At 41.1% G+C, this 26458-nt stretch overlaps 1 protein-coding gene across 2 annotated transcripts in view; it reads left to right on the top strand.

Annotated features, from left to right (window-relative positions):
* Positions 1–1585: 1585 nt before the first annotated feature.
* The window catches only part of CACHD1 (cache domain containing 1), a 152300-nt gene continuing 127427 nt past the window's right edge, over positions 1586–26458 (top strand). For both annotated transcript variants that reach the window (XM_048496091.1, XM_048496090.1), the window contains exon 1: positions 1586–2155. In XM_048496091.1, the coding sequence (XP_048352048.1) occupies positions 1913–2155 (243 nt within the window). In that variant the 5' untranslated portion in view covers positions 1586–1912. The remainder of the gene's footprint in view (positions 2156–26458) is intronic.

The following is a 26458-nucleotide window of genomic DNA, read 5'->3' as shown; positions in this document are numbered from 1 at the left end:
CTGAACTTTGCAACTCATGTTTGTGGTTGGAAGGAACAGGAATTCTTACTTGGGTTAATAATTATTTATATGGCACCATGGGAAGAAGTAGATATTTTGCATTCATTAATGTGGACTACAAACATGTGATTTTGATTTGGGGAAGCAGTAGGGAATATTTATTTACGGTATACTCCACTTTTCTTCCTACTGAGGAACCTAAGCAGCTCACAACCTCATTCTTCACTCCATTTCACCCTGTGAAGTGCACTGTTTGTGTGTAAAGTACCATAAACTCACAACTGACTTATGGTGACCCCTGGGTGAGAGTTATATTGCGTGACTGCAAGTTACCCAGAAAGCTTCCTTCAAAGAGCAGGGATTCAAGCCTCGGTTTCCCAGTAAACCACACTGACTAGGTGCTTAAAAATATTTGATGGTTCCTCTCTGAAGTTTTGATATCAGAGATATTTGTTAGAAGGCAGAATTATAGATACAATGAAAATTTCTTAATTCTGATAAATTCTTACCAGATCTGTAAAAATATTTTGCAATGGCCACTGGTGTTTGCTATAACTGCATCCAGACCCCTGTTCAAAGGTTTCTTCAAATACTTTAGTTTCACTATGCTGTTTGCAAGATGCGATGGTTCTGTTCCATTTCACTTCCATCCTTTGCTCAAGGATGCCAGAGTTCCATTTTAACCTCACAGTTATTAGGTAATTGGGACACTCAAGCTGACCAAGGCAAAATTAACCTTACTTTCAGCAGCTTATTGCAGTTGGTGGTCCAGGAATGCATGGGACAAGATAATGTGCTGTCTCTCAAGGCCTTCCCCAATACCTGTCCTCCACCCCCTGCAGTGGTGAACAAGCTACAAACTGGTCAATAAGAGTGCCATATCCTGAGTGCACCGATTAGCAGCCGGTGTTCTTGATGCTATAGACTAACCTTTAGGAATGCCACATTACAAGGGTATATTAAATAGGTGGTGGAATAGTCACAGGTGGAAGAATGCATGCCCTGATGAAGCAAAGCCCGATTTTCAGAATTCTGTTTCCTCCTTGGAAAAGTTTCTGGAGAACAGAGGAAGTGGCTGGCTTGGATGGAACTGTAACAATAGGAATGGTAAGTGCAACCCCGGGGACTCGGAGTCCTGCGGCACTACAAAGACGAACTCCTTTGTCCTGCCTACATTTTCATGGGGTTTTAGCGCTGGCATGCTAAGCTGTCGGGAATTCACATACATTTACATTTGAAAGCAGCGACAAGATACGAAGGAACAGATACGAAATCCTCCACCGGTTCTCCAGCCCAACAGGTGAACACTTGCGACCCTAGAGAGGCCTGACCCAAGTTTGCCTACGAGCTGCACGCAGGATTAGAAGGGTCGGAAAGGCTCCCTGGAAACGTCTCGAGGCGGTCGGGGAGAGCGGCGAGGTCCTCGCAAGCTTTCCATGCTAATGAACTCATTGTTGCGCACAAGAGCCGGCGCGCAGCTTGGTGGCACCAGACGCCTCCCTTTCTCCCTCTGTGACTCCGATCCTGGCCCTGCCGCTCCTGCTCCTCCTCCTGCTCCGCAGTTTGCCGCTCGCCTCCACCACCGCTGTTGTCAGTCGGCAGTCGGAGCGCAGTGCAGGCGAGGGAGGCGCTCGGTTGTCCGTCGCCGGGAGCAACGGGGCGGCCCTGCAGACCCACCGGGTTGGGAGAAGAGCCCACGGCCAGATCGGTGCCCGCGGTAGCCCCTGCATGGAGGCGCCGCCCGCCTCTCCTCGGAGCCCCGAGGATTAGCGCCCTCCTCCCTCCCCCCCCCCTCCAGCCGCAATCCCGCACCGAACTTTGGGCGGCACTCGGGAAAGTTTGCGCGCCGCGCTCGGAGCTCCGCGGTGGCCACCCTCCCCGCCAGGGCGCTCCAAAAGTCGCCCTTCACGCCATGGCCGGCAGGCCGACCCAGCTCGACGAGGCCGCCCGACTGGCTCGCCCTTCCTCCGTCGGCCTGACGCTCCCCTGGAGAAGGGGCAGCCCGAGCCAGCGGCCCCTGTGGGTCGTCTACATGGCGCTCTTCTGGAGGCTCAGCGCCGCCGACTCGGAGTTTTCCATCTTGGACGAGGCACAAGTTTTGGCCACTCAGATGAGGAAGCTGGCCACCGAGGAGCTAGGCGTTGTGACCATGCAGGTAACTCTCTGCCTTTTGCTGGCTTCTCCGCGGCTCTTTCTCTCCCGTCTTCCTGGTTTTCCTTCTGTCTTTTCGAGTCCTTCATCCGTCCTTCCTGTTTTTCTCCCACTTTCTTTTGGATGCTTAGATCGCTCTCGCCTATTTTCCCCGGCCCTTTCCCCCCGCTGCGTTTCTTCTCGGTGATGCCCCCTGCTTTTTTGGATGCTGAACCAGCGTGGCTCCCCAAGTTGCGGGGCTTCTTTGAGAGGGAACTCTCTTGCTGGCGGCTCTCCCCGGATGGCATCTTCCTGGCCGCCGTCGTCGATGGGGCCGCGGGGTTTCTAAGCAGCAGGAGTTTGTGCTCGGTGGTCCTCAATTGCTGACTTCTGATCAGAGCAGTTTCTGAATCGTTTCATATGAAAAGCATAGCTGAATGTTGAAACATGAGCTCACTGTTTCAGCCTCTTGCCTCCTGGGCGCAGAGACTTTGGTGGGTAGGCATACGACTAAGAATCCGCTAAACTTGCTCCCCTTTTGCAAAGACCCGCGTCATTGTGAATCGCTCGTGGAAATTCTGATCTTAGGCCATCCAATTTTGTCACATTTGGGGGGGGGGAGTTAGTGTCGTCTGCGCTGCTTAAATCTGGTTAGAAGATTGTAGTTGCAGCCAGATTACCTTAGAACCACTGAAGCGAGATTTCTAATGAGACTTCATTCTTTTGGAGCTACTTGGGTAATATTAATCTCAGAAAGAGAAATAACTTAAAATTATTTCTAACACTTTCGAGTTGCCCAGTGACTGAGTTATATCTTAGTGAAACGCGGGACAGATTTTTTAAATTGGGAGGTTCAGTTCTTTTACTTTCAACTGCTGTGTTAATTTCTCTAATTTCCAGCTAATTATGGAAGAAAGTGGTGAAATACAAATGTTTAAATTTAGAACTGGGAAACTTATTTTCTGGCCCTGGATAATTTGCCCTAGTTCAGGGAGAGGGAAGTGATTGGTAATTATAGTCTATCTCTGCCTTTGTGGTACATATTAATGACAGTTTGACTATTGTGTTTTCTGTAAAGGAGGCTAATAGCTGTGTTACAGCAACCAACAGCAGCCTCCCTTGACAAAAGGTGAAATTGGATCCCAAACACTCTGCAAATGCAAGGTACCTTCAGTGGGGAAGGCAGTTTTATAGCCTCCCAGATTGAAAAGACAACACTTCTATAGAAGCAGCAGGGGGTCTGTGCCCAAATGGCCCTTTATCTTCTTCAAACTGGCTTCCTTCTACTCTCTTTTGAAATATTATTTCAGTTCTCACCTAGGTCTTGGGCTTTGTCAGTGCTTCTGTACTCCTTTATAGTAAGAAGCCCTCCATTAAAATGACTTCTCTTAACAGGATAGATAGCAGTAAATTATTGATACATTGTATACTATGTAGAATTTCAGGAGGCCCTTTCTTTCCCCATGCAAGAGCTAAGGGTCTGTTTCTTCCCCCTGCTGTAAAACCTGTATAGCATGTAGAGACTGTGGAAGTGCAGTGGTGTTACTGTTCTAAACTGATTTTCTTATTTTATAATGGTTTCATTTCATGGTGTATGTCATGTCACTGTGTGTATACATTGCATCTTTATAAAGGCAAATAAAATGCACACCTCCTGAATGACTTTTTCATGTTAATGCTTCAGTGTGTTGAGTTGGGATGATGAAGTGTCTGTCACTAAGTACTGTATCTTAAAGTGTATTCAAGGTGAATGTCTAATTCTAAATAAAGTACATTATTGTTAATTTTGGAATATGAAGCCAGATGACATCAAGATATGTTTTAAAGCTTACTTGGTGATCTTTATATATTAGAAAGTGATTTGTCTTATTTCATGTTTCACACTTGAACCTTATGTTTCAAATCCTGCCCCAAGATTTTTTCAAGTTCCTGCAGATGAAAGTCAGCTGAGTAAAAATACTGAAATGTACAATATGATAATTTTGTTGATTTTCCTTTGAACTTGTGTGTGTTAATTTAGTTATTATTTCATGTGGTAACTAGATATGTTTTTTTAACCTGAGAAGTCTGCAGTCAAAACGCTGATATGATACTAAGTTGCCCAATGATCCTATGAGCATGATTGGGAGTGCATCCTAATTAAAATATATTAAAAATGCTACTTAGCATGGGAGGATCTTACTAACTAAACTAACTGAAAATGGAAGATTTAGAAGTACAGTAAGAGACTTTTATGCACTCTAATTTGAAAGTTTAGTGAAAGAAGGCCTAAAATCAGAGACTGCCTGATGGGAATAAGTATGAAACTTAATAACTAGAGATATAGGGATTATGAGTACCAGATTGTGAGGGCCTTTGATGGTAAAGAGGTAAAACTTACTTTAGAATTTTCAGACAAGGAGAAAGAGCTAAAAGAGAATGAAATGTTCCAGTTGAGAATTCAAGATCAATGATAACTAGGTACGGAACAGTAACAGTTCACACTGTAGTGTTTGGATTAAGAGGACAATATAATTTAAAGAAGTGGAAAGGTATGATGCAGCCTGAATAGTATGAATATAAGGAAATAAGTTGCTGTTTCCAGATTAGTGAGACCATTTTAAGATAGCCCATGAAGAGAATGGAAAAGGCCAACCTTCCCCTTCCCTCTTTAAAAAATGGTACTGGAGAAACAGCTGGAAACGTGGGAGGGTGAACTAAAGGAAGATTGCATTTCTGAAGATTCTGTAGTGAGCATATGTGCATAGTAAAAATCAGAGCAGCAGAACTTTTAGAGGTGGGGGGGAAACTATACCTTCCACAGTCTCCTGTCACTTCTGATACCACATAATTCTGATACTTCATTTTGTGCAGTCCCTTGACTCTGTTCCTAGAATATAGCTGTGTTTAATTTCTTCATTTTTTAAAAAATTATCTGGTTGTAATAACTGGTTTTGTAATTCATAGATCAATATACCAAAATTTCTCTGGTGAGAATATACATCTTGATAGTGAGCAGCAATCCACATTTGCTGCATTGAGAATGAGCATGGTGGCAAGACACATCATTCTAAACATCAAGATGCAGTTACAAGTTGTTTTGATTTTCTGTGGCACGTAGAGGCATAATTTTTTTACTAGAGATGTGCGGTTCTTAGTACAAATATATTAATTTGCTTTGGCATACTAATGACATAGTTACATGAGTATACTTATGTTTATTTAGCATTATTTTAAATGACTGGATTTTTATTGAAAACAATCAATAAATTTAAACTATAATGTGAATAGTATAAATATATAAATGATTATTCATATTAATGATAATATCTTACTATTAGTTGGAAGCTATATACGTAATCCAAAGGAAGTTTATTGGTAGTGTTATTTAAAACAAAATATGTTGCTGTATTTGTTACAAATATTTGAATGTTTTGGTTCACAAAGGCAAAATAACATGGATGTCAATAATGTGCAATATGCTATTATATGCTTACAAGATAGTCTGCCTTTCAGTGATATATCTAGTATATAGGCATGGAAATGTAACTGCAGGTGGTGAGAGATTTTGATATTTTCTTGTTAAGCAGTGCTAGCCGGTGGAATATTTTTGAAACTAATATTTGGTCTAATGTTTTGTACTGACATAGGATCCATGTGGCGTAGTGGTTAAGTGCTTGCACTGCCACTCACACGGCCAGGAGTTCGAGCCCCCTGTGGGTCAGATATCCTGGCAGCTGGTTCATGGTCAACTCAGCCATCCATCCATTCCTTGGTCAGTAAATGAGTACCTAGCACATAGCTAGGGGGTAAAGAATAGCCGGGGAAAGCAATGGCAAACTAGCCCACAAAAACGGCTTGCCTATGAAATCACTGCTTGCAGTGGTACCCCAGGGTTGGACACAACTGAAGGGGAAACTTTACCTTTACTTTTACCTTTGTACAGACCTGTCTTCAGCATTGTGGAAGATTTCTTTCTTTAGAGACCAATGAAGCAGCTTAATCAATATCAGAAATAGAACCGCAGTTCTGTGCACACTTACATGGATGCTTGGTTCATTTTTATTTTCAGTGTGTGGATGGTTTCTCTGAAAACGTGTGTTGGCATCAGTAGTTCCGTTTATTTGTGATGCTCAGTTTGACCAGAAAAATTTGGTGGAGGAAGAAAGGCTGTTTAACCATTTTTCACCCCCAAGCCCTCCCCATAGAATGTGAAAGGCATCTGGGAACAATTTTGAATGGAAGAGAACCTGAGGAAAAAGAACAAGGAATAAGTTGCTCCACCTTCTTTCTCTTAAAAAAAATGAAACTGGGAGCTTCCCACAGTTGCTTTCCATTTTGAATGAATTAGGAAATGTTCACACACATTTCCCATGTAATGGGTTGATGATTCTTTTTATTCCAGAAATATGTGGTGCTGGTATTGGTGAATGTGGTGATCCGCCTGACCATCTGATCCTGTGCATTAAGGTTTCTGCTCAAAAGTGTTTCCACTGACGTATCCTATGGTGCCTCTATTACAACAGTCTTTCATGAGATTATTCCATAAACAGCATCCTTTGAACTGCGTCGCTCATATTTAATGCTCAGTAGTAACTATACATATTTTATTGAAGCTATAGTAATAAGGACAACAACGTTTGCCTGGATGAAAGCTCATGATTCCCAACATAGGGGGTTGGTGATGGCAGACAAAGAATGCAAATCTACATTTTATGTGGCAGTTTTGTTTTCCTACCCTGTGTGAGTAGAATGTGAGAAAATGAACATTTTCAGTATGCCCAGAGTAATGGCAGAAATGGCTCCCTGGTATGTTTGGTGCATGTTCCCAACTAGTTCAATAATATTCTCGTCTTTATACTTACTGTGGACATGCTTCAAACTTGTTAAAGTTAAATTTGTTAAAGTTAAAAAGCAGCAGATATGACTCCAAATTGTCAAATACATAAACAGGACCTGACACCAGTAGAATATTACTATATCATAACTCTTATTGAAATAAGTCAGTTCTGGTACTCAACATCTGTTTTTAAAGGTGGGAAATGCTGTAGTGGTAAGCAAATCTCTGTACTGTGAACAACATTAAATGACGTGGAGACAAGTCTATTCATTCCTACTGCAGAGATTCACCTCTACTTCATTCCATCTGGACATCTGCGAAGGCAGAAAACATCAGAAGAAATGGTTGTGGGATGGGACAGAACACTGTATCTGGATTTGGTGCATGACTAGGGATTTACCACTCTTCCAGGATCTGGCTAGTATAAAAATGTGTGCCTAATCATTAGCCATATGTGGTACATGTACATGCACGTATACATATGCAGGTCACTTCCAGACACACACTCTTGACTGCATATCTGATTGTAAAGATAAAGGTAGTGCAACCACCATTTTGTTACCGACCCATGGGGTGACACATCACAATGTTTACTGGACATACTTTGTTTATGGGTGGTTTGCCCATAGCTGGGTGTTCATTTTACCACCCTTGGAAGGATGGAAGATTGAGTCAGCATTGAGCTGGCTATCTGAAACCGACTTCTGTTGGAATCAAACTCAGTCATGAGCAGAGTTTTGACTGCTGTAGTGTAGCTACCACTCTGCACCATGGGACTCCTGTGTATCTGATTACTTCATCCAGGGTGGTGTGGTGGTTAAGAGTGGTGAACTGTAATATGGAGAACTAGGCTTGATTTCCACATGAATAGTGGAATTTAGTGAATCAGGTTGTTTTCCTACTCCTATACATGAAGTCTGCTTGGCTAGTCACAGTTCTCTCAGAACTCTCTCAGCCCTGTGTACCTCACAAGGTGTCTGTTGTGGGGAGAAGAAGGGAAAAAGTATGTAAGCTGCTTTGAGACTCCTTATGGTTGAGAAGAGTGGAGTTTAAATCCAAACTCTTCTTCTATATTAATAATACAGAATATTACGGCATTACTGCAACGTGTTCACAAACTGTGTGTCATACGTATTCATACATCATATACGTATGTCATACGTATTCATTTAACTGAAATAAGTGTAGTACATCTTTCCAGCTCATAATATATTTGAGGTCATATTACCTAGTCTGGGGCCCCTTCCGCACATGCAGAATAATGCTTTTCAAACTACTTTCACAACTGTTTGCAAGTGGATTTTGCTATTCCGCACAGCTTCAAAGAGCATTGAAAGCAGTTTGAAAGTGCATTATTCTGCATGTGCGGAATGAGCCAGGGAGAGAAGAGCTTGAGTTTGTATGGTAGTATGTAGCACTGTCATGAAATTAAATGGCATGGTGTTTTTTATTTAAAGCAAATGCTGAGTTAAAGAAGTTCTAAGGTCCTCAGATCACTTCAGATTTGGGACTACAGAATAATTGGATAAAGCCTTGTGCTGGCTGGAGACTTTACATGTGAAGAACTGTTGTGGTTGCCAAACAGAAAAACTCCCAAGATTTTTTAACGCAGTAGTGTTTATACAATCATGAATATGTTTGACTTAAGAGGACAACATAAACTAATTGCACGTCTTTCTAAAGGCTTCTGTGCTATTTACACACTTTAAAAATCGCTGAAGCTGAATGAAATGAGAAGGGTAAAATATATATTTCTACAAACGGCTTAATGCTCTGTTGACAAAGTGTATGCCAATAGATAATTTAGTCCAAAGCTCTTCCCAGTAACACAAAGCCAAACCATCAGGAAGTTTTGTGCTGGGACTCAAGAAATGGTGCAAGAAACTGGTCAAATGCAGTTGACTGACACACAGGCTCAGATAAACTGTCTCTAATTATCCATAAAATTATATATAACATTCTTCTAAAAATATTGCTTGACCCTACATTTGAGAGCCAGTGTGGTGTAGTGGTTAGAGAGACTGTGAGTTGGGAGATCTGAGTTTGAACCCCTACTCCACCATGGAAGCTTATTAGGTAGCTTTGGGCCAGTCATACACTCTCAGCCTATCTTACAGGGTTGTTGTGAGGATAAAATAGAGGAGGGGGAATTATGTCAGCCACCTTGGGTCCCAATTGGAGAGAAACATGGGGTATATATGAAGTAAATACATAAATAAATAATGAAATCCCTTCAGTTGTTCTAGTACTTCTTAAAGATCAACTATAGTATCATTGGAGCTCATGAAGAAATGTGGCCTACAGCATATATGAGTCTGGCTAGCTAAAGCAGGGGGTGTCAAACATGCAGCCTGGGGGCCACATCTGACCCTTGGGGGCTTATCAGGCCCACAAACTAGCTGAGGCAACTGACTCAGCTGGCCTTCAGGCCTGAGAAGACCTCTCAAGGCAACCACCACACACCCCATTGTTGCATCGCTAGTCCAGGCTTCCCCACAGTTCCATTCTGGGGCTAGCCAAGGCAGCCACCACTCCTAGGGCCCAGCCTAACCAAGTCACATTTATGTCATATCTGGCTCTCATAACTAATGAGATCAACACTCCTAAATCAGAGGATTCCAAAACAGGCTGTCAAAAGGCAAAGATAAATGGATTAACTGGATGATATCAGATAAGTATCTAGCCATAGCAGTGGTTCTCAGACTGTAAACTAGGAAGAAAGAATAGGAGCAGGCGGGCTGGGAACCTGCTGCAGGCCACTTCTCAGCCAAGTCCCACTGGCTGAAGGACACGTGATCTAATGGGGGGTGCCCAGGGTCAGTTGACCCCCCCCATGTCCTTCTGGCAGGTACGCCACTGCAGGTAGGTCATGAACAGTACATTAAATGTAGAAATAGGTCCTAAATTATTTAATTCGCTGTTTTAATTGGAATTTTAATGCTATTACTGTTATGATTATGTTGTTCACCGCCCAGAGCCCTTCGGGGGAGGGGCGGTATATAAAATTGATTATAAATAAATAAATAAATAAATAAATATTGGGTCCCGCCTTAAAATGTTTGAGAGAGTCAGGACTATATAGCATCAAGTGGTGTGAAAGAGTAATTACTCTTGCATGTGTGAAAGAATAATTTCAGATTAAACACTGTGTAGAAAACTTCAGTATTACTAGATGTTGTCTGGGACACAATTCTTTTCTGTTATATGTGGTAATTTAGGGATATGTAATATCATTCTTGCATTGCATTCTTCTGCATTGTTATAATAATTAAGGTTAAGGATAAAATTCAGATCTATATATTTACTTTTGCTTTTTGATTCTGGAGGAGTTTATCTTCAGTAATGTGATCTATTGTTTATGACTGAACTCTCAGTAAAATACTGGCAGTTCCTTATATATTAAATAATCCTTTAAACTTGGGAGAAATGAAAAAGCCCACTTTGGCAAGATTGCAGATACTAGTTATATAGTCAGTTTCAAATCTATTCTAGACCTGTACATTGGCCCTTGTATACCAACATTCAGGTTTCTAGTAATCACAATGAATCAGCTGCTGTATTTGCAAGATTTCTACAATGACATTTTCCTGACTTCTCACAATGTTTGGTGCTTTTCATTAGGTAAACTTGTGTTCAAATCTTTGTTTAGTGAGTTGAAAGGAAATGGTTTTCACAGGCATCATTGTGAGTATAGGAATATTTAATTCTCATAGTGCAGAAGCCTATCTCAGTATAGCACATTCCAGAAAGTCTATACCAAGCAACTGCAGTGGCACTTTACCAACTTCTGATCAAAATAGTTCCACTACCACCCTGATCTTTTTATCTTATGATGTTCCACATAATCCTAGGAGAAAACCATGTTTGAGTATTATTTTATTAATTTACTTCATTTATACCCTGCCGTTTTCCCTAGTGGGGACCGAAAGCAGCTTACATCATTTCTCCATTTTATCCTATAAGACTGTGAGATAGGTTATGATGAATGTGTATGACTAGTCCAAGATCACCCAACCAGTGTGGATGGCAGAGCAGAAGTTTGAATGCAGGTTTCTGATATCCTAGTCTAATCATTGTGTTACTGTCTCTCTTGAGGGAAAAATGTCTCAGCTAGTTTGGCATTAAGGCTCTATTCCTCAAAGTTGTCCTTGCTGTTGTCATCCATTTGCCAGTAGCAGTTATTCTCCATAATATGACACTCCGAAATAGATGATTCTGTGGTTTTCCCCCTCATTGATTATATTACCTCTATAAATGGTGGATTACCTATTCGTCAAGTTAAGTAACAGTGGACCAAATTTCCAGGTCTTCCACATTAGTAAGTTTGTAATTCATAAAACAAACTTTATTCTCAACAATTATTTGAAAAGAAATATATTCAAAAAATTAAGATGTCGTGAAGATGAATAAGTGGAATTGACTCAAAATCTTATCGTAAGGAAATGGTGAATGGTTTGCTGTCCTAACATATGTTGAGGAATTGAAAAAAATGGATGAATAACAGTGTTAGATGCTAATCATGTATGTGAACAACACAAGTCACTTCAAGTGAATTTGTTTCAGAAACTTTTTGTGTTGGTAATCCGTTCCTAGAAACTGGTCAAGACTTTGCGGTGACCCTGCTATGTAAATAAGTACCAACAAAGGAGTTACTGAAATAATAGTATCTACAAAGATGATCGATAAAAATGTGTATAACTCCATTGTTGAAAGAGAACTTATCAAATGAGGTACCTTGGTTGAACCAGGCATGCTAGTCAAGAAGCACAATAAAATTAAGCTCTGAAGTACCTGTGAACAGATGTTCAAGTATTATAATGATGAATCTTAATCATATTTTGCAAACAGCACAGTCATTTCTTTTTACCTATACTCTCCACCAGTTATGATAATGCACGTGGGTACTCAGTGTTCATATGATTTTTTGCAGTGGTATAGGACCAGTGAGGACATATTGTCAGATGCCATAGTGTATGATGTAGCAGTAGTTGTCAAAACTTTGAGACCACATCAGTTGAAAGGATTCAAGGACTATGGTTCAGTTTCCATGTTTACACTGTCAAAGACACTGGGTTGGATTCTGTGATTATGCTAGCAGAAAGACTACTCACAAAAGGATTTTTCCTATTTCCCCTTCTCCCTCTGAGGGGGAGGCATCTTGATGTGAGTGATTCCCATCTGTCTATCAAGTAAGCAGGAATATGCTTTTTTGAGACTTCCTGTCTGCTGGGCAGAGTCACCAACTTTTGTCAGTTCATTTCCTACCTTATTAGGGAAAACAGGTTTTTGGTAGAGGCTAACAAGCAAAGCCCCTTCAATTTCAGCAAAAGGCACCTAATAGGTCTATTTCTTCTCCTTTCTACCTCCTCATTTCTGTACCTCAGGCTCACTACGCACATGCAGAATAATGCACTTTCAAACTGCTTTCAGTGCTCTTTGAAGCTGTGCGGAATAGCAAAATCCGCTTACAAACAGTTGTGAAAGTGGTTTGAAAACGCATTATTTTGCGTGTGCGGAAGGGGCCTCAGTTCCTCCTTTTGGTCTACTAGATCCCCCCTGCCCCTGCTTCTGAGGGTAGTGTGACTGAGGCAATGGAGAGCATGGAGGACTGCAACGAATCCTTGGATGACTTCCTTTCCAAAGAGCATGGGAACCCACTTCTAAAAATAGAAGGGAGGGACTGTTTTCTGGTGTGGTCATGTAGGCACAGACCTAAAGAAGAATGACCAACAGCAGATGAACAGAGGTGGTAAGAAGAGCATACTGCACAATTTGACTGTGCCTTGGAGGACAGCTCTATGACAGCAGCTAATTTTTGTGGGAAAATCCTTCATGCCAGCAAAGATAGTGTATGCTGGTGCTTGATACTCATTGCTGCAGTGGAGATGGAGCACCACTGTAGAGCAAGGTAGAGACTCCTTTTCTCCCTCCCAGACCTTGTTTTGTCAATGCCCCCTGGAAGTAGCACATAGTGTTGAAGGAATTTTGATTCCTTCAAGAGCAGGCTGCACCTCCCCTTGAGGAAGCTAGAAAAGATATTATTTATGGTTCTCCTTCAGATGACATTCCCTCTCTTCCTGTGGTTTGCTTGGACTAGACTTCAGAACCCAGGGTTAGCAAAAAGGTTTTACTCTTTGCCGGACCATGCTGTCTTGCTTGTTCCATTAATAGATGGTGCTGTCATAGCTCTCCTTTCAAGGGACTTGGTTACTAAAGATGGGAATGGATCCCTATATGACCAACTGGACCATAAGTGAGATTACACTTCCAGAAAATCCTATGAGGCTTCAGCCATTGCAATTAGGACATCAAACATATATTCTCTGTTTGCAAAGGCTTCCATTATTCAGGCTAGGAAGCTAGTTCAGCTGATTTTGGAGGAGAACGAAAAGATCAAGGAAGGTAATGGAGGGCTCCTTAAAGCAGTCATGTTTATGGCTGATGCAACTGTGGGCATACTGCTCTTTTCCTTCTGTGGCTCAGCATGGGTAGCTGATTATTATTCCAAACTAATATTTGCTTCCTTTCCATTTGAGGGACTCTTTAGAGAAAACCTGGATGATTTCCTGGTAGAAACCAAAGATAAGAAAAAACTATTCCTAGAGCATGTAGGAGAGATAGTAGAAGGTATAATCCATCACATTATTTTTGAAGCCAACATACTATGCAATAGAAGATGCCCCAGCTGGAACAGAAGCAGGCAGAAGATTAGACAAACATTTTTCTAGTACAAAAACAACCAACCTCAACCCTTTAATTCTAGTACAGGACAAAAGCCCCAACAAAAAAAAAGTATGATGCCAGATTCCCACAACTGGGAGGAAAATTAGGCCATTTGCTCCCTCAGTGGAGTTGTTTCAGCTTGGATCAGTGAGTAGTGGATTCAATAAAAATGGGTTTAACAGTAAAATTCAAACAGGTTTCTGCTATCTCCAATATGCATATGGAAAGAGAAACACTTGCAGACTTTGGAAGCCATTTTTTACCTAGTAAACATTGAGGTCATATTTTGAATCACTATGAAACATCATCAGGAATTCACTTGATTTTCTTCACAGTCCCCAAGAGAAATAAGGATTATAGGGAAATTCTAGATTTAAAGTTCTTAAACAAATTCATGGTCCACAGACATTTCAGATCAATAATGAAAGCACTTTGTTCACAAGACTTCATGGCTTCCATAGACCTCACCATGGCATATCTGCATATTTCCATTTTTCCAGCTCAGCGCAGGTTCCTGAGATTTGCCTTCAGCAACATATAACTGGTACCTGTAAATACTTAAAATGAGAAGGGGCATTTTGACCACATGTCTGTACTTTCTTATTAGCAATTTCAGTTATCACTATTGCAGAGGTGCATTTTAAAATGCAACAGCACATTTTATTCTGTGTCAACAGTCATCAGTATTCTTTACTTGTAATTTTGATGCATCTCATGAAAAGATAAGCTGCTCACAAAAAGATCCAAGTACCATATTTTGATTAAAGCTCTTGAAAGATCTAGGTTCTATTTTGGTTCTGGGTCAGAATGTAAATTTACCTAGCTCCATCCTTTATGCTGTGGTTTTCTCTGAAAGATATCTCACAATATCTAAGACATACTTCATTATTTGGGTGTTATGGACTGTAGATCTGGGTCAAAGTCTGATGATGATAATAGAGTCATTTGTTACTTTTGTTGTACGGCTCATATACAGTAAGGCCTGGTTTGTTTGGTGCTTGTGTGCAGTTGTGTTTTCTCCAGGCTCAGTAGTTCGCAGTTTCCCACATACTCTCACAAAATCACATGAATATGAGTTCACAGCATGGTGGGAAGATTTGAAGAATGTATGGTCCATGCACATACCCATAGCCAGGCCTCTTATTTTGCTTGATCCAAATTAGTTATGGTTTCAGTCTGGAAATTTGCAAGATATGGAGGAAAAAGATTTGGTTTTTATACCCCACTTCTCTCTACCTGTAAGGAGTCTCACCTACAATTGCCTTTTCTTCCTATCTCCACAACAGACTCCTTGTGAGGTAGGTAGGACTGTGAGACTTCTGAGAGAACTGTGTCTAGCCCATGGTCACACAGTAGGTTTCTTCTGTAGGAGTGGGGAAATAAACTCTGCTCTCAAGATTAAAGTCTGCCACTCACATGGAAGAGTGGGGAATCAAAGCTAGTTTTCTAGATTAGAGTCTGCCAGTTTTAACAACTAAGCTGCACTGGCTTCAGGATGGGTGCTGATATGGCAGCATGCTCATGGCTCCTGTTCATGCTGAAATCTAACCAGACTGTTTATGGCAATACCTATGTGCTTAAATATTTTGCACAGTAGCAAAACAGGGTTATACTGAGGCCCTTTGAAATACTCTGGATATGTGTGCAGTGCAAGTAATTATGCTCTGGGTACTATTGATCACAGTACTGAATGCTGGAGATCAGTTGTGTATGAAACATCAAATTAAATGGTTATTTTTTTTAAAAAAAAACAAATTAAACAGGCTTTGGATGGTAATAATTTCATATTTACTTGGATGATACAAATGTATACTTAAGTAAAATAAATCCATTTATGTATTGGGATAAATTTTTATTCTTGGGTTTCTGGTTGATGTTGAATAAATTGTTTGATTTCTAATTTGACAAAAATGGAAACAAACAAATGAAAAACTAAAAAGTTGAAGGTGATAAATGCTTTATGGGCCCCATTGCCCTTTAGAAATGCTGTACACTACAATAATTAGAGTAGAAGGCAGTGAAGTAAAATCTCATCTGTTTTACATGATTGTGTGTTGGTTGGGTTCCAACCATAACAACATTTTTAAAAAGGGCCTGTGAATGCCCAAGACTGCAGCAGTTTTTCATCCTGCTTTTTTACTTCCCACCCCCACCCTCTTTTCCTGAAACATTTTGGGAAGATATAGCAAAGCTGTAGTGGAAAGGTAGTTAATATTACGAAGCTTTGGAGAACAAATCTGAATTTTTAATTAGGCTTTAGTTGTTTCTTCAAAGTGTCAAGGCATCATTAGTGATGTAAGTCTTGTTGCATTAGCAGAGACTGACATTTCACTTCAAACATCGAGAATGCAGCTGTCCTGTTCAGATAAAAGTTGCCAAATGTGTTGCGGCAAGGTGGATTCGTAGATAATTAGCTGTCCCATTTTATTGCTACGCTGAAGAACCCTGCCAGTCATGTTGGGGAAGAGAGAAAGCTGGAATTATTAACTGGGAGAAAATCCAAATATGCCATAAAGCACTTTTGGAGTCACTTTAGCTGTGGCAGGACTGATAAGACACATGTTAAAGCAGCACGCAAAATAAGTACAGTGTACGTTAGCATGCTTCTGCCAGTTTTTTTTAAAAAACACACTTTATTTGTAACTGGAAAGGGCAAGGGTATAAGATCCCTTCCTATATAGTAAAACAATCTGTGTCCTATCATTCTAAAAAAGCCTTAATGGCAAACTGGAATGTACAACCACACGTTTCTTGATGAAATCCTTTAGAAGGATATTTTATTTGTTTTATTATTTAACCCCCCACTGTATGGTACTCAATACAGTCTTCAGTGAAATTAGGGGACTGATGGAAATGTATCAGTATAAATGCAGTTTGTTCCGTTCTTTCAAGCCTTGCTAAGTAGCTGTGTCATCATCAGAATATTATTTCATTATTTTAATTGTGAACAATCTAAAGGAAAGTTACGCCTTCTAAGCCCATTGGCCTCACTGGACTTAGAAGGGAATAACACTATACAGAATTGCCCAGGTAGTGTTACCCAATTGCTGTGGTCATCTTCTGAGGCTATGTTTTGGGTGCTTGTGATTTGGGATTCAGCATGCAGCCTTCTCAGTTGTGGCACCAAAACTCTGGAACTTTCTTCCCAGGGAACTCACGTGCATCCTTCTGTTGCCCTCTTCTCTCAGCAGGTGAAAACTTTTGGGGTTTTTTTTGGCATTCTACCAGTGATTCCTCCTTTCTGCCCTAGATTTGAATTGTTGTTGTATTTAATTGTCTTGTATATTGTCTTTTATTGTGTTGTAGGTATATTTTATCTTCATTTTAATGAGATGTTTTTGTTGGTTTTTATGGTTTCTAAGATGAGTTTTTATCATGTATGTTTTAAATCTGTTAGCTGCCTTGGTGGCCCTGTTGTATTTTGTATTTTGTAAATAAATAAGTGTTAATTTGTGAATAGTGAGTTGGATCCAAACAATTCCTTACGCTTGGGGAGAGGGAGGCAAGAAAGTTCTGTTCTGCAAGCAGACCCAAGTTATGCGTACACATAATGCAGCGATTTAAATTATCAAGCAATAGTCCATAGTCGTACTCTAGTTTCTCTTTTTTGAAAACAATGCAATCCAGATGTGGGGGGAGTGTGGAAGTGGATGGGACAGTGCAGTGAAAGTGGCAATGTGCCATCTGCATGGGGATGTCGGGCAACATGGAAAGGAGGGTAATTTTAAAACCATCCTGCTGCTTGAATTGCCCCATTGCCCAAACAGGCTTGTCATGTATGAAGACAGTGTTCCCAGGTTGGACTGCCAAAGGAAGTCATCTACAGTCAGCTCTACCCCGGGAATGGCCCAACACCCCCCTCCCATGTGGGTGTCTGCTCAGTGTTGCTCTGTGGTTGTGCCCAGTTCTGGGTTTCACCACTGTGGAGCTGTGAGGTGTCTGATCGCTGGTGCCTTTGCTCTCTGTACCAGCGGGGGTGCCTCTTATTGTAGCAGAGGAGGCAATATGTTGGCACAACTTGGCGCCATTCCCATAGACCATTAGCCTCTTCCCCAGGGACAGAATGATGGGGAAAGCGCCTGGTGCTTTGGTGCGTCCTCCGCCCCTGCCACGCCCCAGAATGCCCCTGCCATGCCCCCAGAACACCCTCACCACGCCCCCACAGGGGCGCATGCCCAGTGCATCATGCACCCCCATCCCCTTGGAGCTATGCCTCTGCCCTCCCCAGCTGGATTGGGCTGTTTAGTATTAAACTTTTCTTTTGGACTCTCTTGCAACTTTATTTATTTTGGTGTTAAAATATAAACTATCTGTAGGCATGCTTAAAAAGTATGTATTAAAACTAAAATAAATACCTTTGAATGTTGTTTTCTTTTCCTTGGTAAAAGTGATCTGCAGATAATAAAATATTGATCTGTCTTTTGAGATAGAATGTTAGCTGTCAGCATTTGATGGCCCTTTGGGTCAAATCTGGCCTCCACTTGGCCCTTCAAGTTGTCAGCCTGAGGCAATGGAGTGAAAGGATTGCCAGCATGTTGCTTTGGCAGGCAAGAGTTTGGTCTTCTCTCTCTTCCCCTCCCTCCCTCTGAATAATCCTCTACTTAAACATTGTTCAGAGGTTATCATGCAGTCCTTGGATTGATTGGGAAAAGGCTGGAATTTTTTTGCATTCTGGAGACCAAATGGGTGTATTTGAAACTTTATTATTATTATTATTATTATTATTATTATTATTATTATTAGTAGTAGTAGTAGTAGTAGTAGTAGTAGTAGTAGTAGTAGTAGCAGCAGTAGCAGCAGCAGCAGCAGCAGCGGTAGTAAACTACTCTCAGTTTTTTGTTGAGCTGTGTCCCCCAATCAAAAACAAAGTCCCCTATAGTTAAATTAGTAGATAAATAGTTGATGCTTTTGCTGTTTTTTCTTCTCTAATAAGGAATGCCTTTTGCATATTAAAAAGAATGATAGAAAAATGCCATGCTATAACCTTGCTTCAAGTATATGTCCAATTAAATGAAGGGCTTAACAATCCTCAGGGGTTACTCTTTAACTGGACTTTGAAACTCGAGTTTGAAACTAATTTTCAAATCCCTGATTAATAGTAAGCCCTTGGTAATATTAACCACAGGTATCATTAGTGCTGATATAAGTCTTAGCTATGGTGAAATTAGTAGAAGTGAGGCACAGTTTGTGTCAAAGAGGAACTGGCTGAAGAAGAAGCCCAACATCCTGTGGCTTACCTGCAATAAATGTGCAAATGGAAGCCTGATATTTGATATAGTCAATGCATTTTCAAACATTACAGTGGACATAATAGGGAAGATATAACCAACTGCAGTTTTCAAGCACTTGTGATTCCAAGAGGCTGGTAATGTTTGATTTATACTTTTATTGTGACAAACACTGGTGAGCCTGCCTGCAACTCTGTCTAAAGTGTAAATTTCTCTAGACAGATTCATAGTCAATGTTTCCTAGTTATATTTGACTCTTGAGTGTACATTTTAGTACCTGGAATTCCTCTGACATCTTTTAAAAACTATCTGGCAATATTTTCTTGTAATTTGGCTACATTATCACTATTTGTATTTCTAATTGTCAAGGCCTTGCAGAGGGATTCCTGTTACAATATCTTTCACCCAAGCTAAAAGGAAGTTTTAAATAGAAAATATCAAGAAGGGACAAGATGTTGCAATAAAGTTTCAGGATGGAGTGGTTTGGAAAGTAATTATTTCCAATTAGAAGAACAATAAAAAATATTATCCCTACCATGGCAAAAATAGGTTGTCAAGGAAAGATTTGTCAATAATGTATATTGATGGTTTCCCACGTTTCACAGCTGCTAGCCAAAAATATTTCACAAGCTTTTATTTCCATTATCTCTTTCTCTTCAGGTGGCTCCCTTTCTCATTAAACTTTCTGCCTTTGGCCATGACATTTAAAGTGTTAGTCATTCTGGTTAGAGAGCAAAAAATAGCTGACATGCTGACTAGGTTCTTTATACATTCCATTTTTATTCTACCTTTCCACCAAGGAAGTCAAGGCAGCACAAATGATTCTTTCCTCTTCCCATTTTAGCCACATAACTCTGTGATATAGGTTAGTTTGAAAGATTCTGGTGGACTCAAAGTTGCCTGATGAGAACAAAGGTTAAGAAGGGATTTAAATTCAGGTATTTCTTGTGATAATTCAATGTTGTAACTATGTTCCATTATTAAAAGGAAACAATTTGGTGCATCATTTTCTTGTCTCTAACTTTTGTATTATAAAACAGAGCTTGACAAATTCACTGCACCAGGATTCCACACCTAAGAAATTTTATTGTGGCATTTAGTATTGTATAATTGTAAACATTAACTGAACAGGACAAAATAAAGAAAAGGTGGGAGCAGTGCCCTGAAGAACTATACAAAATAAATGAAAGGTTGACTGATTCCTTCCAAGAAGAATATTTTGAAGAAGAACCTACACTTTTAGAAAGTGAAATGAAAGCTGCACTGAAAGCAGTTGGGAGAAATGAATCACCAGGAGCCGAAGGGATATCGATAGAGCTTTTCCAAGTCACAGAAACGAAGTCCCTCAAAATCCTGATGAGAATATGCCAACAAATATGGAAATTCTTCAAAAAAGAAGATGTCAAAGATTCCTTTTTAATAAAGGAAGAGGAACTAGTGATCAGTTTGTGTTTCATAGATTACAGCAGAGCTTTTGATTGTGTGGATCATGAAAATCTATGGCTGGTTTTGAAGGAAATAGATGTGCTACAGCATCTGATTGTTTTGATGTGCAACCTGTACTCTGGTCAAGAGGATACTATTGGAACAGAATGTGAGCCATCAAAGTATTTGACCGGCTGCAAGCCCCAGCGCAGCACCCGAACTTGTAACGGAGCCGTGGGAGGCCGCGGCAATGCCCGCTCTCATAGAAGAGACGGTGCTGCGCCAGCTGGCTGAGGCGGGCGACCTCATCAATCCGCCACCTCTCCATCCTGGCGAGACGCTGCCTCCCTGCCACAATGACTCACCAACCCAACAACTCACTGACCTGAGAACTGGACAGGATGCCGATCCACCGGCACGTCGATCCTTTGACCGATCAATCGACTGACCTGCTGGCGCGGACACGCCATGCTGGGAGAGTGAAGGGGCAGGGCCCTGAGCCCGGCTGGGCTCGCCCAGCCCCAGCTGAGAGTGATCTGAAGGGACGACAGCTGGGACGTGGCAGGGAATGAGAGGGGAAAAGGGATATAAGGGGGTGGGAAAGGAAGCTCAGGGGCATTGGCTGAGGGAAGAGGGTGGAAGGGAGAACTGTGAGGAGGCAGGGAAAGTAGACTGCTTAGCCCAGGAGGGCAGGGAGAGGGAGGGTCCTGTAGACCAGCTGTCCTGGAGAACAAGCTGGGGGACCTGTGTTGAACCCCATCCCTGTGAGGGTACAACAGGGAAGGGGGACTGGTGGGAAGCCTAGTAAGCGGACCAACCCTCGCTCAGTGAAGTAACAGAGCAAGGGGAAGGGTGTCAGGGTACGCCCAAAGCTGAGGCGCCCTGTGGGTGAGACTGTTTAAGACATTGGCTGGGGAGGACAACCCCCAGGTAAAGGGAGGTGGGATGGCACACTCGCCCCAGGGGACGGGCAGTCAGGGGAGGCACCACAATATTTTTAGTTTCTTACTTTTTTATTTTTCTCTGTTTTAACGGTTGATATGCTATGCTTTAGTTATGACAATTTTATTTAGATTACCTATTAGTTAGAGCCAGATATGTCATAGTGAAACTTTTGTAAGTATTGTTGATAGTTTTAAACATAAATAGTATAATTTAATACGTATGTTATATTATGGTTCTGCCTTATACAAAGTAATTTTTACAGTTTTGCCCACAATTTATATTTTGATATTATTTAATGTTCTTCTAGACATTATAAGGGGCTTCCTAAAAAAAAGAGTAAACTGCTATATTATTTTTGTGTTGTATTTGTGCATTCTATAGAGTGGAATAACAATTATCCATTTTTTCCACGATAAAGTATATATTTTTATTTGTCTTCGGGGTGACAAAACAATTGAAATGGGAAGTGACCTCAGTTACAGTTTCCATGACACTCTTCAGTCCCGTGCAGTTTTCAAGAAGATGAAAGAATAAGGCTGTCTTTTGATAGTGAACAACTAATTGGATGGCTCAAAGTGGGAGAGATTTAATGCAGCAAAAAGAAAAAGAAAAAAGGGAAGAGCAGAACAGCTGTGTTTTGTATACCCCTATAATTCTCAGTTAAGACAGTCTAAGGACAAGGTGACCTAATAAAGCCTAGAGCAGGCAAAAAACCCAAACACCTCTGAAAGCACAGGGCTCTGTTTTCAAATGATATTGCATTTTTTACAATGAGAACTAAATGATCATTGATAAAACTCTTTGCTTTAGTGGGATTTCTCATTTAAATGAACTTTCTCTAATCTCTTTTGTGTGTTTCAGTCCCCAAACCAATTTTTAGGTGGAGTTTTGAATTACTTGTTTTCCTAGTTATTAAAGCAGGCTGAGTAAAACTCATAAAGTTGCCATGATTATATTCTGGCTAGAGAAGCAAGGAACGCTCATGTCTAAAATACCATTAATTGGATTTAGAGGACATCTTTGCTATCTAGTCATAAATACTGGACATCTCAGGCAGAAATTCCTTCTTACATGGAGGACAGTCCAAAACATCATTGCTGAAAAATAAAATTCGATGTTTGGGACTGTTACTGTCATGCCTAATTTTCATATGGGTTGATTTGCTGAATTATTTCATCTCCTCGATTAACTGTGTATTATTCTGCATTTCATGGCAGTATTATGGCTGAATGTATTCCTACTAGTTCCCATCATGTTCTCTGTTCTAACTAGTTATGCTGGCTGCCTGTTATACATTTATGTAATCTAACTGATAGTCAGAGTTCCCCATACAAAACAAGATCAGCAAGCTGTTGTGTATGTGGGGCTTTTTTTTGGGGGGGGGGGTGTCTCTCACCAGTATTGAGTACCAGTATCTTTTGGGGAGGCTCTGTCCTGGGGGGCAGGAGATGGTGAAAATTCTTATATATAAAAACCAGTGTCCTTTTTAAAAAAAATGAAAAGCACTGTGTGTATTCATCTGGTCAAATTAGTACTTGTTTCTCATTCTGCCAAATCATATTGACTCCACAAAATCCCACATAAGTTGGTACTTTTTTCTCAGCTCCTTGTTGCTTCTGAGATCCTTGTTTAGGAATCTGTTGCATTATCTGGTATAATCATTCAGTAGTGTAAACATGTGATTACTCATTTTGAGAAATGATAACCATTGATATTATCTGCACTTCTAGTTAGCTGGATTGAAGTTGCTGAGGAATTTTGGTGAGATTTAGCATAATAGAAGAGAAGGTGGAATAGAAGGATATAACTAGAGGAATGGGGAAGCAAAGGAACCCACTCTTGTTAGAAAGTAAGTGAGGAGTGGATTGTTATGTGGATAGTACCGGTAGTATAATGTATGTTATATTCTGATGATCAAGTGATTATATTCTGATAATCAGTGATTATTTTCTAGGGAGTGGTGGTAGGGCTTTAATCCGTGTGGGAAATATGTCATTGCTGTGTAAATCCTGTTTCATAATACAAAATTATGTAAATGAAAGCGTATTGCTTATATTTATATTAAGATGGTTTCAGAGGGTAGTCATGTTAGTCTGCATCTGAACTGCTAGATTTGAGTTCAGTAGCACTATAGAGACGAACAAGATTTTTGGGGTATAAGCTTTTGATTGTCAAAGCTCCCAGAATCTGATAAAGGGATGACTAAATGCATCATTCCAACAAGAATAAAATAACATGAAAGACACTGCAAACTAAACCAACCTGAGAAATTAGCAGTAGGCGAACAATCTCTAACCCAGGCTGGACATAGGATTTTATTTGTACACACAGAAATTCTTGACAACTTTGACAGCTGCTATGTCAGGCTAAACAGGGAAGCTGCTGAAGTCCCCAAACACAAAAACACTTTCAACAAAAAGGAACAGAACCTGAGAACCACAAAACCTGGCTATGGCATTTTACACCAAAATCAAAGCTGAGGAATTTTTCAAACACCATTCAGCAATCCACCGGATGCTACAAACTTCCCCCCCCCCCCCCCGTCACCTCACTCTGGTTTTGGTGATGAGTCCCATGCATCCAAACTACCAGGACACACACATAAGGACATACTCATACAAATGCAAATTTGCAAGTGCAACTTCAGATGAACTCCATCCAGATCAGGGGTCCCCAAACTATGGCCCGGGGGCCAAATCAGGCCCCCGGAAGACATTTATCCGGCCCGCTGGGCAGAAGCGGATCTCCCCCTTCTCTATCTCCTTTTCCCCAGGTTTACAAACAGCCTCAAGCGCGGGCGACTCGCTGCTCATTCCAAGCGGCCGGAGGGGACCGTACCAATGAGGCAAAGGGGGGAGAGAGAAAGGCTGCGGAGCTTCAGGGCCGGACTGGAAGGGGACTGTGGGGGTGGGGGGCTCGGCCAGGGGCGGGTCGAGGGCGGATGGATGGTACCCCCCCCGCGGGCGACACTTGGTCCGGCCCCCGGCTAGGCTCTGGCCATGCGTGAACTGGCCCCCTGTTTTAAAAGTTTTGGGACCCCTGATCCAGATACATGCATATGTGCCTCATGCCCCTCCCACTTCAGAGGTGGATAAAAACAAATGCCCAACTATACAAAACGCACTTGCTATGGAGAGAAACATCTTACTATGACGTTACTCTGAAGATGTCAGTCTTAAGGGCAGGCAAAACATTAGGAGCTGAAACTACCAGACCATGACCATACAGCTTGGAAAGCCCATAACAACTAGAAGCGTTTACCTCAAAAATCTTGGTCTCTAAGATGCTACTGGACTTGAATTTAGCTTTTTATAATGATAATTTATAATTAAGGTACTTGGGAGTGGAGAGACTGCAGCTGCTCAATAGGGAAGTAAATCTTTGCATATACACAGAAACACTAAACTGCTTGTTTGGAATGTGCTGAAGAATTCTGTATCGTGGATCTGCTGACTGATCTTAGACTGGTCATTTATTGTTGTGTGTTAGAGTCCTGCATCTGTACAATAAGATCAATATTCTCTAAATTGTTTAGAGAATAAATGCAACATTATGTGTGTATATGAGATGTGACCAGTGGGGGTAACCTGTGAAGACTTCTGGGCAAGGGAAATGTCATCTTCCTACTGCATAATCACCTGTCCTTCCATGATTGCTTCCCCCTACCACACCCAGTTCCCCTGTCTCCCATTATTGTGTCCCCCCCACCTGCCATCACTTTTTTTTCTTTTGCTATTGTAAAGAATGGATTTACCAGGGATCAATTTGAGGTAGTTGGCACTGGGGGTCAGACGGCAGCATAGGCGAGTCCCTTCTCCCTCTGGAGGCATGGAGGGAAGAAAAGGTAAGCAAACAACACAAACAGGCAGTGCCTGAAAGTGGCACCCTCACTCTGGTGCTCTTCGCATGAGGCCGCTTTTCAAATAACTCACTCATTGAGCGAGTTAGGAAAGGAGCGTTTTCCCGCTGTTTTGGGGGGGGAGAGAGCATGGCACTGCTGTGCTGCAGCAGTGGCAGCTGTGTTTTTACCGTCCCTAGGTTTTTGGCCCGTGCAGAAACGGCCCTAGATGTACTCAGAGGATGCACCACAGTAGCCAGATCTTTTCGGCTCAGGAAATGCTATAGCTGGCTAACCAGCTGACACTGGTAAAAGACACTCCTGGCCACAGTTGTTGCTTGCTTATCCAACAGAAGGCTTGGGTCCAAAAGCATCCCAAACTACAAACTTGTTTCTTCAAGAGGAGGGTAAGCCAATGCTAGATCATGTCTTCTGCTTACCAGTAACATTTCCATCTTGTTGGAATTAAGCTTCAATTTATTAGCCTGTATCCATTCAACCTGTTGATCTGTAAGACTCCAGTTTTGTTGCCTGTGACAGTTCATTATTGTAGGAAAAGAGCATGTCATACTTGTACAATAAAGTTCCTTCAGTTTTTCCAAGAAACTATTTTCTTTTAGCATTACTCATAAGATTACAAATCTGATCTTTCAGCAAAGTTTGTTCTTAGGAGTTCATGTGAATCAAATCTGCTGCTGAAGACCATTTATTTTGAGATAGTGTTGTTTTTATACTAACACATTAATTTAGTAAGTTGAGTGAAACTCCTTTGTCCAAGATAGATTTAGAATTAATTTTAGTATGCCAACATGGATGTGTCTAGTTTGAGAACACATGTTTTACATCTATGTCAGGCTAGTATTGTGACATCCCATCATGTAATATGAACTTTCAGAGTCTTTGGCACTGTGCAGGGCCCATCAGTATGACTTTAATCTTGAGCTGTTTCTTGCTAGTTTATTTTCATAATAGTGCCTAGAACACTGTGATACCCCATTTGCATCCTGTTCTACTCATTATAAAATCACAAGACTAAAAAGGTATTTTGCAAGCAGAATTAATCTGTATTTCAAGAAGCCCATAGACAGCTCACTACAAAACGTAAGATATATCTGTCTTAGAAGGCATAATGGACTAGATGAAGATGAGGCTTTTGTGGAAAGCTCATTACGATCATTACCATGTCACTCATCTCCACAATTATCTGTGCTCAGAAAGTGAATGGTACAATTTGGGGAATCATAATGGGCTGCCAGTTGTATTTCAGTAGTATATCAGGTACTTCTGCTGCAAATAATGATCATGTAAATAATTGTTAGAGCCCCTTCTCAATTTGTATGAGGACTATGT

Source organism: Sphaerodactylus townsendi, linkage group LG05 (assembly GCF_021028975.2).
Source record: "Sphaerodactylus townsendi isolate TG3544 linkage group LG05, MPM_Stown_v2.3, whole genome shotgun sequence".
NCBI lineage: Eukaryota > Metazoa > Chordata > Lepidosauria > Squamata > Sphaerodactylidae > Sphaerodactylus > Sphaerodactylus townsendi.
The sequence above is the reverse complement of the archived record's forward strand: the minus strand, read 5'-3'. Positions and strand labels throughout refer to the sequence as shown.